The following is a 17,595-nucleotide window of genomic DNA, read 5'->3' as shown; positions in this document are numbered from 1 at the left end:
ACTGTTGCAAAATGACAAGCAAATAACCTCTGGAAGATAAAAAATAGAATGAAGGTCTGTCTGAAATAAAAATCAAGTTTAAACTATGCTTACCTTTCAATCTCATGTATGACCCCTTTCACAGCAAGCTCGGAAACCTTATGATGTACGTGATGTGATTGAACAGTACTCACAAGGACACCTCAATATGATGGTTCGGATAAAAGAACTTCAAAGAAGGTAGGCACTGTCTACCTCATGAAATATTTGACTTCTGTGGTGCCAGCTGGCTTTAGGAGAGACGTGTTCTTAATGAACAGTAATTGTCCAAAATTGCAAGCACAACAGGGAGCACAATATCTAGAGGATTTAACTTGGAATCATTTTTAACCCTTTTTATGACCGAGTTTACAATTATACTTTATCCTCCTCCTCTCCTCCTCCAAGTGAAATTGAAAGAAATTAAGGTGCATGCTGTGAGGTTTATAGTATGAAATGAGCTTTTCTGCCCTCTTGCTAGAAAAGGAAAACTTTTCAAATAATGATTTACCTTCTATCCCTTCTCTGTCGTTCTCCACGTTTGAGAGAAATCTGATTTGCTTGTGCTCCCCTCTCTATCTGGAACTTTTCCCTTCCCACATTCCTCCTTGCACATGCTTGCTTTGAGTTTTGGGATTGCAGCTGAAATATTTTGCCACAAAACTATTCTCTTCTGTTTCAGCACAAAGTGATTTTCTCTTTACAAATTAACACTGCGGACTGGGACACCAGACTGAACTCCTCTGGCCCTTAAATGAAAAAAATTTTTAAAATTTCTATTGAATGGAATCTACTGTGTCAACATATACACATATTAAATCCGCCTGCATGAGATTCAAGGAACAGTTGCAAATGTTATTAAGAAACCGTTCTGTTTGTGTAGTCTTTATTATTAGATTACGTATGACACAGGAGAACTATGTTTTAGTTACAACATGAAAGTCTAAGAAATAAAATATTAGTACTCACAAAAATAACAATAATAATATGGTTTGCTTATGGTATGTGCAGAAAATCACGCTACTGTCATGTTTTTTCTTGCTTTGTTTTAGGTTTAAAGCTACTGTAAATTCCCATGTAAATTATGCTCCTATACTTTTCCTAGCAACAGAGTTTAACTGCTTAGTAATTGCACTGCTGGTAATTCTCTGTTTAATTTTCAGATTGGACCATTCTTTGGGAAAGCCAGGCCTTTTCCTCCCAGGTATAGTGACTGCATTTTATGTAAAATTATTAGCTTCATAACTTTGTGAAAAGAGCCATGGCTACAATAATATGGATGTATATTCCAGCCAGTTATGCATGAATATATAATTCTGTTAATAAACCTTGGAATGACTATGGAAAGTTAAGTATCTTTCATTCAGGTGGTAGTGGAGTAAATGGAAATTAAGAATCAATGTTAAAATTACGTGTCAGTTCATGATGAGTTGGAAACATACTGCTGGCAAATTTTCCGCAAAAATATTCTTTCTAAATCCTTTGTGCTGGGGTGAGAATAGTTTTGGAAAGCTCAAAGGAAGATCAAGGGTATCATCTGGGAAGAACTAGGGCAGCCTTGAAAGCTAGAGTGATAGAAGTGGTATGAAATTCAATCATAAAAAATGCAATATCAGGCACAGGGAAATGAATTTAAAAAAATATCCTACATGCTAGTAGTGGTGAACAGTTTGGCATTTTTTATGAAAAAGAAAGGCCTGGTATGCTAATTAATTGTAAGCAAATGCCAACTGAATGTAAGAAAATGCTGTGATATATCCTTAAAAAATAAGTCTGATCCTAGGATCAGGAGAGGGATTTTCAAGATACAGGGAAGTATACATGTCTTTGCACATGACTCGGGTAAGGCCTTGCGTGGCATATTGTGCAAAATGCTGATTCCACGTCTTCAGGAAAGACTAACTGCAACAAAAATATGGAAGAAATACTAGAATGAGTAGTGAAAAGGAGAATGTATTCCAATAGTGGGAAACAGAAGGTTGCTCTTTTTAACCTAGCAAAACCAGAAGCGGGCTGGAAACGGTTGTCTGTTAATTCTGCAAGGCATATAATTACCTGGGAAGCAAAAGAAATATGTAAGCAAAGGGACAGTGCAAGCAGAAGAACAAATGTTTGTGAACAGGCCATAAATACATTTAAGCTGAAAACTGGAAAGAAGTCCCTAGACATGCACAGCAGAGATATTCTGGGAAAACCTTGTGGTGGGAATCATGGAGATCAGAAACCCGAGTGCTTGTATGGGAAGGACTAAAAGCAGCAGTCATTTTTTTTATTGCAAGAGATTTAGTTCAAATTTCGAGAAGCTCTACCTCATTCTCTCAGTCCTTACAAGCTCAAAAGTGACTTAAGAACTGAAGACCCATATCCGCAAGTAACTTTGAGCACTCATGGGCATAAGTATAACTGAGGGTGCCAAAATTATTTCAGAGCCTTTAAAAATGCCATCAGTGGTTAAAATGGATTATACTGTCAGAATGAAGAGCATCTCTCAAAACACATTTTTAATATCTGATTGCTGCAGAAGTCTCAGTACTACAATTCTCTTTCCCTGCAGCTGAGCTTGTTTTGGACCACGGGAAAATAATCCATCAGCTTGAACACATGTATAAATATTTCTGCTTGGGAATTCATTCCACAATGTGCAAGCTAAACTTATTGAAGAACTTTGTTTACCTTTTTTTTTTTCCGATGTAACATTACCAAATTAGAACTGTAATTTGTGCTCAAAAAAACAAGTGTTAGAGGCACTTTTTATGAAACAGATTCATGTGTCAGAGGTGGGGAATAATTGGAAGTGTTGGCTGCAAAGCAGCTCATTGTGAAATAATGTTCTCAGCAGTTTGGGAAGCTGAATATGTTCAGGAAGTTTAGTTTCACCAAATCTTTGGTCAAAAGGGCCATAGCAACCATTGGGAGGATCTTAGGTGGGTCTGTGGATTTGAACAGTGTTCAAAGTGTTCAAGCATTGAAAAGAGTCTAAAGTACTGAGGAAGAACCATGGGGTTGTATCCATGATTGATTCAGTCCTGGGCAACTAATATGCAAAGCCTACACTAGAACATTGGACAACAAAAGCAATGTCAATGACTTGCTTCTAGGCCGGAGGTTACTCAGCAACTTGCTGTACCAGCCACATCCTGAAGTGGCTGCAAATGCAACCCCAGATGATTAAGAGAAAAGAAAAACAAAAGTTCAAGTCAAAATCTGCCACATGCTTTTTATCATTCATTATCATTTTTGTCAGAAATTCTTATGTGGAAAAATCCCACTGGCTTCCAGAAGTGAGATAAGTTGGGGTAGGCTCATCTTCAGAATTCGTGATGGATAGTCTTACTGGGGAGAGAATCATAAGACTTCAGAGATATTTGGGAAAGCCATAATCTGTGCTTTAGAGAAGATGATGGCATCCATGTCCATGCAACTAGCTTCCTTTGTTAGTCTTTTCTTGCAACATTGCTGCTGAATAGCTGCTTTGAGACAGCTTAGATGCAAAAGCATGGTGGCCCTGCTAAGAATGATGTCTGCCTCCACAGCATTCCAGCTTTACAGTCATACCTCTTGCAAAGGCATATGGCTCTGCCCTCAAATGGACTGAATAAATACTGACTGGGAAAGGTAAAATGGTTGTTAGGGATGCAAAACCTGGGAAGCTTAGTTATGTGTTTGCAAGACCAAAACCAGAAGTTATTTGATCTAGTAGTGATTTTATCTAAACCCTCCACAAATCCAAAAATAAGATAAGTGGTTCCAGAACCATTCAACATAGGTCAACAGAACTAAAACTAGGGTTAGTTTATGATCAGTCCCAGTGTTATGCAACCCACCAATAATCAAGTGATGAAGAGTGATGAGTGGTTATAGTATTGGCCTGTTTTGGGTAGAAACAGACTCTTGCACTGTCCTCCTCCTCTGGAAAACTTCCTGAGTTTTCCTTAGAATTGAAAGGAAATTCTACATTGAAAATGTATTTTCAAGAGGATATATTTTTCCAGTTCAAAGGCATCGCTAAAAACCTCATTTGTAAACAATATGGGTGTTTCCTCCAGGCTGTGTTATTTTTGTGCTGATGGCAAGCAAAGAAGAAATGACAATGCAAAGAAAATTAAACTGCCAAGGAGAAAAACATGAGAAGAATTTTCCTTTCCAGCTCCCTTTTTTTCCTGTTTTATTATACTCCCATTCAAAGAACCTTAAGGTCTGATTCCAAGCCTGTTGAAATGAATGGGAGTCTTTCCAGTGATCTCAGTGGGTTTTGGATCAGGCTGTTACTGAAACCCTGTTGTCAACTTTAATAATATTATATGAAGTAACTGCAGTGTGTCTATAGTATTATATACCTTTCAAAAGTGAATGATGTCATAAATGATCCAAAATCTGAATTCCCTGAAAGCAATTATTGTTACTTTTGAAGTTAGTTTCTCAAAGATAAAAAGCACTAAAGGCTGTGTTAAAACAAGATAAGGATACAAGAAGAGAATAAAAGCCGTCCTGGGTCAGACTAGTCCTGACTCCAGTGGAGCCAAAAGCAAGGTGCTTTGGGAAATGTATAAAAACGGGACATGCGTAAACCTCTAACCTTCCTGTGAGCTTTCAGCCATTTGTAGATCAGAGACTTCCTGACACGATTTTTGTGTATTTAGTACTCCTAACTAGTTTGTTCTTAACAAGCTTGCCTGTAAAGTTTTAATGTCTGCAATATTTTGTGACAAGAATTTTTGTGATTTAAGTTTCACGTACACATATTGTGAGGAAAGCTTGTTTTGGTCTTGGCATCTACTAACTTTCTTTGAAACTCCTAGTATCAGGAGTGGATTTAAAAACTTTAAGATAATGAATAAATTTTCCAAAGACTTGAATCCCATTTTTATGAGTATACCCAGAAGAGCGTGTCTTAGTTTCATTGAAAGCCTGTCTCAATGTCCCAGGTAACTCAATTTTGTAAGATGGAACAAAATTCCTGTAATAGTAAACAAACCCCTTAATAATCAAAAGTGTTGATATAGAGGCAAAGCACATGTTAATAAAATTTCTTGAATTAACAAAGCAGACACTTAGGTAATGATCCAAATAAGAAGAGTGTAATACTTGACCTTCACTACACATGATGGAGTTAATTGATTTTGAATGCACTTTTTGATACTTACTATAGCTTTTCAGGGGCAAAGGTGAAGAATAATGCCAAGGTAAAACAAAAGATCCAGTGTTTGGGTTCAGAAAAGTACGCAAAAGTCTGATGTTTATCTGCAGTTCATCTGAACCTCTTGGGTCTACATAACACAGGTGGGAATCCCTGGAAAAAAAGGCTTTCTTAAAAATTTTGGCAGTTCCATTGTTTGCTTTTTTTTCCGTTAAATGCCACCTAAGCTTTCTGATGCTATTTCCTTCCCAGCTGTTAAGAAGAAATTGGATCACAATATCTTTTAAAGCATAATAAATACACGTAGTTTAATTTTTATCTTTTTAAGTAATTTAATATTTGAAATCAGAGATACCCATATTTCTGCAGGAAATTATTTATTCTACCCCTCCTGGAGACAAAATCTATGGGAACGTAGTCAAAAATAAAACCTCTTAGGACATTTTATGTAGCTGTCAGGTGTTCACAATCTTGTCTCTAAAAGTTAATTTCATTTCTGGGGTTGATCTACCTCAATGCAAAGAACCAGCAGAAATATGACATGCATCCTACTTTGTGGGCTTGGAACCTGCACCTAATTTATTGTTCATCCAGGTCCTCAGAAAAGTGTTGAATTCCATTCTTAATAAAAAACTAATAAAGAAGTTTGCATTTAATTTTGAATTTTCCGTATTAATTGTTTTATAAATAGTATAATGATTGTGTGTCTAAATCCTGCCATCAGCACCTTCTGGAGGAAGGGCAGAAATGTGATGTAATTCATACCAGATTCAATGTGTAAGGCTTCACTCTAATAAATTGATTATATTGCTCCTCATGAGCAAATTGTGTCATCTCAGAGGCTGGACAAATGAAGCAGGTAAGCAGATGGACCTTTTCTTTAGGGCTGTTTTATTTCTTGAAAGGTGATTGTGCATCACTGCAGCTAGATTTTTGCGACTTGAAAAAGCTAGAAATTTCTAGTTTCAGTGTATGCTGTTGAACCTTCATCATGGAACAGTTAGCTTTATCATAAAGTTTTCGGTGTTGCAGTACAGCCTTCTACATTAAATATTTTGGTAGTTAACTTTTCAAATTTTTCTTTAGGCTGTCCAAGGGAAATGACAAGTGCCTGATCTAGGACTACATCTTACCTCTTTTTAATTTCTTCTGCCTATCAGTTGTAAAAAGCGCTGGCTGACAAGAAAAGAGACTCAAGTCAGAAGTCATGATGCCTAAGGCAATGTTATTTGCTATCTATCTTATGAATCCTGGGTTTAAAAGGGCAATCCTGACTTGCGTTTTCAGAAGCACACCTGGTTTATAAACGTAAGGATCTAGATCTTGCCATAAGTTCATGGCAGTTTTCCATACACAGAGCTTCTACAGAACTGAAACAAATACAAATCCGTAAAGTTGTATTTGCATTGAATTAGACAAAAGGAGGTAGGGGCATCTCTTGTCCTATCCTGCTTTCTGTGGTCCCAGTACTGAACTTGAAATAATTTGCCAAGGTTTTGAGATGTCTTTAGCAATCTGGAGTATCGTAGGTGTCACAGTTCTCAAATTCCTCATTTTCTGCTTAAAAAAATTAATGGTTTTCAGATAAATTTTAATTTTTTTGAGTTAGCTAACTTCTGGCTATATACAGCATAGAAGTAAAAATCAAGGAAGGAGGCTTACTCCTCAGGAATAGATGATTTCCAGCTTTTAGTATCTTCAGACCATCTGTCTGCAATTCTTCCACTGTCCTAATGCTCACCATAAGTACTTTTTCTGACCAAAGAGAAAAAATCAGTTTTCTTAAAAGTTTGATATATTCTGATGAGATGGAGTACACTGAGTAAAAGATTAAGATGATGGTACTGTCCCTCATTTGATTTGCTCTTTTCCTCTTGCTCATTTCAGATGGTAATTGCTGTTTTTTGAAAAAGAAAACAAACTTGAATAATTAGTAATATGCCATTTATATCATGTGCTTCCATTTGGGGTAAAAGTTGGGGATGGCATTTCTTGTTTTCTCAGCTGGTATGGGGAATACCAAAAAAATTTTTTTTTTTTTTTTTTTTTACAAGAGGCATCTCTTGTTGTTCACTAAAAAAAGAGATGTGCCACCTTTGTGAAAATACTAGGAAATAAATACAGGACCATGTTGTTTTGAAAGTAGTATAGTATGTATACTCAGGAAGGCAAAGACTTTTAGGGAAGAAATTACATATTAATAAAGATGAGAAATGGACTAGATGACCCAAGAACTATTCAGGCTCCTGAAGTATAATGCCTAATGCTCATATACTAGTGTTTTATCTGATTGAAGTCTAGGTATATAAAATGATGGGTTTGTATCATACCAACCTTGTGATACAAGCTTGTTTCAAGACGGTTTTTTTTCTTCTGAGCTAAAATTTCTCCGTATGTATTTTCATCCAGTTATAAATAATTGTACCTCCTTTCATGATGACCATACATGTTTCCTTTGTGTCTCTGCCTTTCACATATATGTACACAGTTACTGCATTGCTTAGCTGGTCTACCTGTTTTATTGCAGACCATCACAAAGAACAGACAAAACTCAATACTAAAAGAAAGTTATTTTGGATTACAAAGCAAAGAATGTAAAAATTAAGGCATTTCAGATTTATAGTTAGCCATGCCATCTTTTCAACTATGTCAAGGCAAATAATATAATGTAGGAAGTCTAAAATCATATATCTTGAAAAGACTCAAGAGAAAAGGCATAAACATGAGAGAGAAATCAAATGTACTAGAGCAAAGCTATCTGAACTTCTGCCCACCCTTCTTAACACAATGCTCTGCACATTGTATACACACCCCATTTACTTTTAAAGATAGTCTTTATTAGAGGAAAATGCTGGTAAATTAGAGCTGAATGCTGGTTTAAGTGGAGGCTAATAAGAACTGGGACAGACTGCAGCCTTTTGTAGCCTGCATTGCCCATAGGGGTGGACGTGACACAGCTACATGCATATATATCATTCTTTTCACTTCACCTGACAGGAGTGCCACATGCCACAAAACAGCTTCTTACTGCTTATCTGCTTCCTATTTTGTTGTTTTCTGTTCCATACCACATTCGACAATAACTAAAATAGGAAATATCATTAACTTGATTCGGTTGTTTTCGGATGTCTTGGTGATTATATGAAGGATGTAATTAGAGCTGGTGAGGAAATTTTTTTTTTTTTTTCAAAAAGCTGATTGGAATATTTCTTCAGGTTTGGGGGGCTTTTTGGTTTTAGGCCTAAACAAAAACACTACCTACCCACTGCTGTTTAAATCGATCCCAATTTAGAAAACCTTAAAGGCATGTTTTTTCTGGTATGTCCTTTGAAAGATGATAAGTGTCTACAGATTTACTAACTGGAGAGTAGACTATAGAGTCAATTATTTCATTTTAGGCAGAGATGAATAAGTAGATAAACTTGAGCCTCAGCCACTTACATTTTAAGAAGTTTCTGTTGTTGTGAACTAATGAATGATAAAGAGCCCACATGTCTGAGCCAAGCTGTGTTGTTTATTTTCTGTCCCCACACAGTGTCCTTGAACAATCTTTGAATTTTCTCTCCATATGGTATTTACTCCTCCAGGTTCTCTGATTAAACATTTCTCCTTTCTAATTCCTGCACAGTGCTGTCAAGGGTCCATAACTTTTTTAACACACTAGGTGGTATTTAGAGGAGAAGGAAAGCAAGAAGAATACTCTTGCCAGCATTGCTTTTTGCTGAAGTCTTCCTCTAAGTTTGTGACGCATATAGTACGAGTTACCTTGAGATGAACTTTGGTGCAAATGTATCACTAAACATATCACGTTAGCAAACATATACACTGCTAACGGTAGTGGTAAAGCAAGTACCATTCGCTGAGAAATGCAAGAATGTGAGTTCCCTGCAGAATGCGTACACATACAGGCAGTTATGATGGTTGCTGGTATACTGTAAATTCACATCTCAGACTGACTTCCAGCAAGCCCTTCACACTGTGCTCATGCCTTAAGCAAAATGGGCTTAAATAACTGTAAAAACCAAAGCTCAACCACTCATAAAAGTGGAATAATTTATGGAACAAACAAGGAGTAATTACTCCAGCCCGCTATTGGAAAAATAGTAGAGAAAAATGTGTCTAACTTCCATTGACATAGGCTTCTAAGTTAGTTTAGTATTTGAGGTTGTTTTTTTATTGTGTATATTTCCTCCTAGCTCAGAATATATCTGGTCTTGTGCTTCATTTCCTGTGAAATAACACCCCCAAACTATGTCATTCCTTTGCAATTGTCCATGTAAACACAAAGAATAGACCCCACTTTACACAGTTTTCAATCTCGGCTCCCAATCCCACCATTTGCAACGTGCAAGTGAAACAAAGTGCACAACTGGGCTTAAATAACCAGGTCTCATGAAATCTAGGAGGGAAAATGAGGGTGGAGATGCAAGGGCTTTTCCCAGTGTCTCATTTAGAGAGGGGAGCGAGGTCTCTGCCACTCCAGCCCTTCAGCCCCTGCATAGTGCTGCTTCCTACATCTACAACCTGAGTTGAAAACTATTCTCGTTGCTTTATGTATAGAAAGTGTACATTGCTCATGTCAATGACATTCAAAATGGAGGTTATAGCTAGGGAGCATGCCTATTCTATCTCACTACAGTTAATTGAGCTAATTAAACAAGGAATCAAGTTACCTCAGGCACTATTTATAGTCCTTTGTGTCCGCAGACTACCCCTACCAAGGTCCAGGTTGCCCTTTAGACAAATTTGATCTTGTCGGTTAGACAAACTCCCTTCTCTCCAACTACCCTCTTTCACTTCTGTGCACCATGAAGAAATTTTTTCCTGTTATGTTCATGTTACTTGTACTACCCTACTATTACCAGCTTCTTTTTTGCTTTAAATACCATAGATATAATTCTTAGTATGAGTTTATTCTCTACCTAATGAATGACCCATTTTTATTCTTTATTTAGAAAAAGGGGTAGACAAAGGATACTATACTGTAGGAGCCAGACTGATCCGGCTAGAGGATAAGGTAAGTGCATGAAAGCTTCTTTTTTTTTTTTTCCTGAGTAATGATATCTGATCTAAAGACATGCAAGATGGTATCTTGGTATGATTTACTTTAGAATTACAGGGCACCATAATAAAGAATAATATCCTAATTTTTGTAAGGGAGTTGGTGAAGTATCATGTGTATGTTGTTCAGCATTAACCATTTACCTGCCGTACAGATTTGGTTCTTGATTTTAAAAGGGATTACTTTCACATTGAAGCCAAATAACACATCTTGTAGATAAGTACTGTGATCTGACAGGGTGTTTGTCATACCAGAATTAGTGAGTTAAACAGAAAGGCTAGTATCCAGAGCCTTTGTAAATAGCAGCAGTTGATATCTCAGTTAATAATCTTGAGGTTCTTTAATGTTTACTGCATTTTTTCCCCTGTGCAGTTATCTTTGCATCAGTTCTGCCCCCACTATCTTCTCTCCAGGAATATTTTCATCTTTGTTGTTAGAGTTACTTAGAAGCACGCCTATAGGCTGAAGTTCAGTGAAGCTCTATTGTTTTAGGCCTATTCTAAACATCCTCAAGAGCTTTTCCCACTCAAGTGATAACAAAAGTACAAGTTTGCTTAAAACTAGGAATCTATTTCTCTAATGGTTTTTTGGTCAGTTCTTTACCTACTCCTAAAAACTGGTGTCCCTGTAACAGTGAGGTTTCTGGGGACAGTAGCGGCACAGTAGCTCTGGTATGGGGTATGATGTAACAGCTGAGACAAAAGGCCATTTGAATTTAACAACATATGCATTGCCTATTTGTATCCTTGTCTTACTCAAATTTGTCATGCAAATTTTCTTTTCACTTTTTTGAGGGAAGTGAGGTGAGAAGGCAAGAGGAAGGAAACCTTTCATTATGCTTAGAGAAGAATTGTGCATTTTGCCAAAAAGCAGAAATTGAAATTAAACAAATACAATTCCTCCCTCTATTGCCTAATATCTAATGATCATTGCTAGGACAACATTGGAAATATGTGACGCTGTGATATCACAAGACAGATTTTCTTTGACTTTTATCTTTCTTGGACAGCGTCAGAGAATCAGCTTCAGAGATAAAGACAAATTATCTGACTTGACTTAACTTTTAACTGGTCCCTTGTGTGGACAGTCTCATTCAAAGTGAAAATGGCTTTCATTCAGATTATCTGAATTCACTTCGAGAGAGATATATTGCTCTCTAGCCTCTCTATATTCTGTAAATTCACACCGCTAGCTCATTCAGATTTCTTGAATACAAATATATAGAGAAATCCACAAGACAGATTTGAAAATTTAGCAATAAAAACATCTGTGATAACAGTTAGATAACTTTGTGAGAGAAATATTGCTAGTATTGTAAATACTTCCGGAAGCAGTTGTTCATGGTCTCCTGACTGCTCCATATTTATGAAGAAAAGAGATCAGAAAGTTATTAATGTGTCTGGCATTGGTCCAGCTTTAGCACAGAATGCTGCGAGTTTGATAACTTTTTATTTCAAAGCCTCAGCTAACTTTTTATTGCTTGTAAGTACCACAGAGGTATCTTGGTGTTAGCAGAGGAACATTATAGGAGATGCCAGTGTACACAGTAAATGCTGCAGTGAATGATCTCTGGTGCAGGTATCTGCTTATGCTCTGGCTTTACAACTTACACCTGTTAGAAAACTGAACTCTCACTGATTCGAAAAGGCTATCATTTTCATCAATACTGCCTTGATGTACATACTTAAAGATGATGAAGCAACATGGTTTTGCCTTCTCATGTTAAATGTCTATTGTAAGCATGTGGTAACCAGTCTGTAGCAGGAATTCACAGCTATGTTCTCGGAACAACAGTCATGCCAGTTAAAAAAACACCAATGGTTTAGCCTTCTTAACATAATTTAAGCATGATCTAAATATAGATATTGCAAGCTCAAACCATTAGTGTGGGCAAGACCTAGCTGCTTTTTTGCTTGAAGAATTAAACTGTAGTGCTTTAACTGACCACATATTATATGGGAACTGGTGATTTCTATCTCTGTGCTTATTTTTCTGGAGAAAACAAATAGAAGGCAATAAAAATATGTCAGTATATTTTCTTAAGATGACTCTGTAAAAGATCTTCTATATATATATGTATATAAGATGATTATATGTATATAACAACATATAAACATCATATATGTATATGATATAGAACATCATATAAAATATGTTTCTTTGTGTTCTCAGAACAAACTACAAATGTAAAATAAAACGACAGAGTCTAATGGAACACAGGGCATTTGTTCTTTCAGTGCAACTCAGCTTTCTTCTAGGTGTACAGGGCTTCATTCTCATATTCCTGCCAAGAAAGTAGACACGGTATATAAAAAGGTCAAATATTTGTTGTGTTGGTTTGTTTGGGGTTTTGATGATGGGGGTGGGGGGGGTTGTATTTGCATCTTTTTGGCACATTAGGCTAAAATACATATGTTTACATAGTGAAAACAAAGTTAAGCTTCCCAGATATCTCTATTTTAATAGGACAATAGAAACAACCGCATCCTGCTGTCAAACTGCTTCCCCTAAACTATTTTCCCATGTCTCGTAGGCTCTCCTGCTTTAATAGTTCACTGTGTAGTAGATGCTGTGTGCCCAAGTGTGAAACAATATTGGAGGCAGGAAGGACAAGCTGGGTTTCAACCTCTGAGGAGAATAAATGAAGCAAGGGCATGTCTGACATCAGGATCCAAATGGTGGTGAAAAATGATCTCCCCCTTGGAACTAGAAAACCTTTGGGATCAGCCTCTTCCCCCTGGAGAAATTATTTCAACATTCAGTCACCCAGTATAGTCATGGCAGCCTCCCAACCGAGTGACACATCTGATAAAACGACACATTTTTGGACCACGGCCAGTTGGTGTAGATAAAAAACCAGCGTGGATTTGGATGTTTCATCTGCTTAAAAATCTGTATCGATAAGCTATTAGTGCACCTCTAGCCCAGACTGATCTTTCCCACCAGCATTTTCCAGCGCATGTGTTTTAGTTGTTTCTCCGAAAGGGAATCAGGATGTGATCCACCCATTCAGAGCTGTGCGTTGTTCTACATAAAGCCATAATTACTCTTTTTATACATTTGGCGGGGGCAGGGGGGGAGAGAGAAAAGTGTGTCTTTCTGGTGATTAAGATGAATTTCATTCCCTTTAGAGTTTTGGTGCTACCTGAGCTAAAATGTGGGATTTGTTGTGTGGAAGGGCATAGGCACAGATTGCTGAAGTGGTTGCTTAGTGATAGATAAAAGCTTTGAGGCAAAAAAGTTTCAAAGATTCAAAGATAACAGCCTTCCATTCATTTGGTATGAGCAGCATCATCTATAGCCTCTCTTGTGACCTCCATATGTAAGTTTAAGGTAACAAGGAAATTGAAGGAAAGAGTTTGTGTAGGTTGAAGCACCATGCGAGTCCAGCATAAAGTAGAGTTGAAATACACTTGTATCACTTTGCTTTTAAAGCGTTGCAAAGCTGACTGTACAGGGATAAAATGTATGGTGGCAGTTTCCAGACAATATATAAAACCCTTTTTGGCAATGTTAGTGCTGTGTAAGGCTTTGCTCCTTTCATTAACGTGGCATGTTGCATAGTATAAGTTTACCCATAAAACTTTTCAACCTGTTTTGCCCTGAGTAGGGTATAAAAACCTTATTTTGTTGTGGTCAGCGTAATAACCTATTGTGGTTCTTTTCATAAAAACACTGAAATGTTTAGAGTAAAAATGGGGCTTCTTTCCCAACACGTGACGTGTGCCATTTGGCCGACCCTTTCTTGAGTTCGATGGCAGGGTTTAATTTTAAATTGCGGTATGTAGCCATTGACAGATTCTTTTGAAATGTATTAAGAGGGAGATTGGTTCCAAGATGATGTTCTAGAGCTGGCGTTAGTTTCTTTTCAAAATTGTAAACTAATGCTTCTATATGATGAAATGAGTATTCTTTCTTTTTCTTTTCTTTTCAAAATTAGAAACAAATATCGTGGTGTGCTATGTCAAACTGCACGGCAACCTATAAATAAAAACAGGAGAGAAAAGAATCTACAAATGAAAGGTTAGAAGGGACAGCTGTGTTGTCTTTGAAAAAGAAATCTATTAGGTATTTTTATAATTATATGGCAGTCTTCTTTATGTGGTATTTACAGTTATGATTTACGTCCATATTACCATAACTATTTCCATGCTTATAGACAACATGTGATAATGCTGGGAGCCAAAAGCAACCATTTGGTAGCATTTAAAAAATGCAGAAACACTAAGAGAAAACAGGGCAGTAAAGCAGAACCCTTCTGAGCTTTATCCATCTGAGTAATGCGAGCCAGAACAAAAGTGTCATCCAACATAAACAAATGTAGAGGTTGGATTGTGGTGATAAACTCTCTCTTTACCAATTTAAACACTCATTTTAAAATTGGGAGCTAAAAGATGGGCTCAGAGAAGAGTAGTACTTCCCTGCCATGTTATTCCTCCTCGATAACAATAGAGAGATGGATGTTAGTGAATCTGACTCCTGCTGTGATTACATCAGGGGTCATTAAATAGTAAATTAGTTATCATGACAGTGCCTGCAAGCACCACCATAGTGAAGGCTGTGTCAGAATTTCCATTATAAACCCCTAATTTGTGGGTGGGGTGATGGGCATAACTGAACTGCATCAAGAAAAAAAGCAAGGGAAAAAGCTGAAAATTGGTGCACAATGAGTCAGTTGCAAAATAAGCGTGCTACATTTTTGAGGTTTCAAGAATATGTCTGAAATAAATCCAACGAATGCATTTGTTAACAAAAACGTATTTTGGCACTAAGGTGTTTGTGGGTTGTTTGCCCCCAGTTTCTTAAAGATTGAGTCATTCCACAATATAAAGCTTTTCAGAAGGCTTTTTGCAAATGGGCATTATGTGGATTTTCTTAGCTACTAAAGGAGGCTGATAGTTCTTAAAAGCAGCTATATCTGAGACGCACCGCCGCTCCTTCTTGCAAACAGAAAATACATTTCATCCTAGTCCTCTGTGCTTTGCTAATATGCATGAACACTGCTGGTTTTTTGAGTCTATTTTCTCAAGACAAATGTGTGTGAGTCAATAATTAGCATAGCTAATGTGACTTGCAGTTACTAGTTTATCTTGTGAAGAAGATGTATTGCTTGTTGTACGTGTTCTTGGAGCATGCCACATTCAGTTCAAGGAGATAAACGGGAGGTTCACAGAGAGAGATGCTGTGAATGTGTATTTGGAATAGTATGCCAGTAAACACAGTCAAAGCCTGGACTCATTTACTCCATAGCAGTCCAGCACAAACCCATTGATTCTGGACCATACCCACAAAGTCATTAGATTTTTATTTTTAAGCTATTGCCTAATTTAAAAAAAAAAAAAAATGCCTGATGCTTCAAGCCAAATTGTGCTTTCATTTATGCCAGTTCAGTTACTTAAGCTTTACGCAGGTGTAAAATGCAGCAAATTTCTTACATAGCTTTAAGCACAATTCCAGTTTATGTCATCGCATCTTGTTCAATAGGAATGAATTGACAGAGATGAGGTGGAAGCAGAAATGGGGACTCAACATGTTCGGAATTAATCTGAGTGAAATCATGTTTTTCATCTATTATGTCTAAATGAATCTTCGTGTTATGCCAGGGATGTAAGGTACTGTAGAACTGACGTTATGCATGCGTTCTTGTACTGAAACATCAGGACAGCTTTTTAATCTGAAAACTAAGTAATGCTGATTTAACAGCTTAGAACTCAGCTGCACAGCTTTTCTACTTTGCCAGCAGACTTCTCAATGCAGGGAGGAACTATTGCAGCCTGGACTTCTTGTGACTATCTGGGATGGTTTTATGCTTCTCAGATAAACCTTGTTTAATAAGGTTGAGTGGGAAAGGCTGGTTTTGAGCTGCCTGGTTGTGGTGGCAATGTCTGAAGGTTCAGAGAAAAATAACTGCTAACTCTGATATGCCTTTCAAGCAAAAGAAAAGAAGAGGTAGATCATATATTCTGAAGTGTATCTGAAAGAATCCTGCCTGAATTCTTCCCTTATGGTTCTTGTTATGGAGCCTTATCATATGTGGTGCTTGGTAGCACCCTCCAGTTATTAAGGGTGTACACCACTTTCCATTTTATAATGCTACTCTATAGTCAGTTGCTTATATCTTTGCCAAACTTTAGCCATCTGGGTTGAAACTTTCCAAGGCAGATGTCTGCCTCAGGCTGAGATCTTCTGCAAAATTTGTGTGTCAGTTTGGGTCATCCTTTCTATATCACAGTAACCTGATCCACTGTGAAGATTCTCCCAAAAGTAAACATAAAAATGTTGATGGAAAACACTTGAGCTTCTTCTAAATTTGAGCAAGAAAATTGGACAGAAATGGAATATTATCTGCCAGTCTTGAGACCCAGAGGCCTGATCCAAAACATAGTGAACTCAGCAGGAGGCATTCACATGGATCAGGCCCTGATTTTTAACGGATGAAGGAGCAAAGCGTTTCACATATAGTGAACATTTGCCAGGACACAATTCACCACCATAAATCAAACATTAAATAATTCCAAAGCCCAATAAATGAGCGTGCAGATGGCAGTGTCTGCTCCCCAGTGACTGCACTGACTGTTGATTAGGATCCAGCTCGAATAGTTTGATCTCATTTATAGCCAACTCAAGGACTGCTGTGATTAGGCAACTGGTGCGATCTAGCTGCTTTTCCGCTCCCTTGGCTGAAACCGTTCTGGTGCAACCGAAACCAGCCGGAAAACGCTGCCCATGGCACCCTGGAGCGTGCTGGGGCAGGGGGAGGCCGGGGCTGGCAGCCACGTGCTGAGATCAGGGGCAGCTGCTGTAACCTTGCGTTCAACAAGAAACAAGGAGAGTCGCTTGTAGAAGATGTACTACCCTACGGTAACGCTCCCTGGGGAGAGCACACAGATGAGCTGTAGATACCAGGGAAGGTAGAAAGAGTGAAGTGATTTAGGGCTGCTGGTACGTAATGGAGCCTTTGGGGAAGGGACTTTTTCACGGGCTGTTACGATGTTGGAAATCGAATCCACACCGATGCGCCCAGGGTGTTTAACCCGCAGGGAAAAGGTCCGGGATGTAGCGGTGTCGACCGCAAAGGCTGTGCCTGGGGAGCCTGTCCGTCTCTTCCTGTTCTGCACCAAAACCTAAGCATCACAACCGGCCTGAACTGAAATTGAGAAAGGGGTCATGAGCTTAGAGATCTTGATTTCCTGTAAGTTTTAGAGAAAATAGGTGCCTGGGTAGAGGACGGACACTCTGTTAATCCCCCTGCTCCCAGAAGAAAAGACTGCAGTGTGAGCATGGCTTTTCTCAGGTGCCAGAGAGTCCGGCCACAAATGTATAGGAAACAAAGCTCTGTTAGTTCTGTTGCTTATGAAGCAATGAAGCAATTTATTTA

The 17,595-nt window shown here is 37.9% G+C and overlaps 1 protein-coding gene across 1 annotated transcript in view; it reads left to right on the top strand.

Annotated features, from left to right (window-relative positions):
• The window catches only part of LOC309412102 (potassium voltage-gated channel subfamily KQT member 1-like), a gene marked incomplete at both ends in the record, with an annotated part of 522,805 nt that overhangs the window by 296,956 nt on the left and 208,254 nt on the right, over window positions 1–17,595 (top strand). Inside the window, 3 exon segments of the mRNA XM_082008908.1 lie at window positions 125–219; window positions 1,182–1,222; window positions 10,111–10,172. Coding sequence (XP_081865034.1) covers window positions 125–219; window positions 1,182–1,222; window positions 10,111–10,172 — 198 coding nt within the window.

This window comes from Phaethon aethereus (assembly GCF_964289735.1).
Source record: "Phaethon aethereus genome assembly, chromosome: 1".
Taxonomy (NCBI): Eukaryota; Metazoa; Chordata; class Aves; order Phaethontiformes; family Phaethontidae; genus Phaethon; species Phaethon aethereus.
Note: the sequence above shows the minus strand (reverse complement) of the source record. Positions and strands in the feature narration are given on the sequence as shown.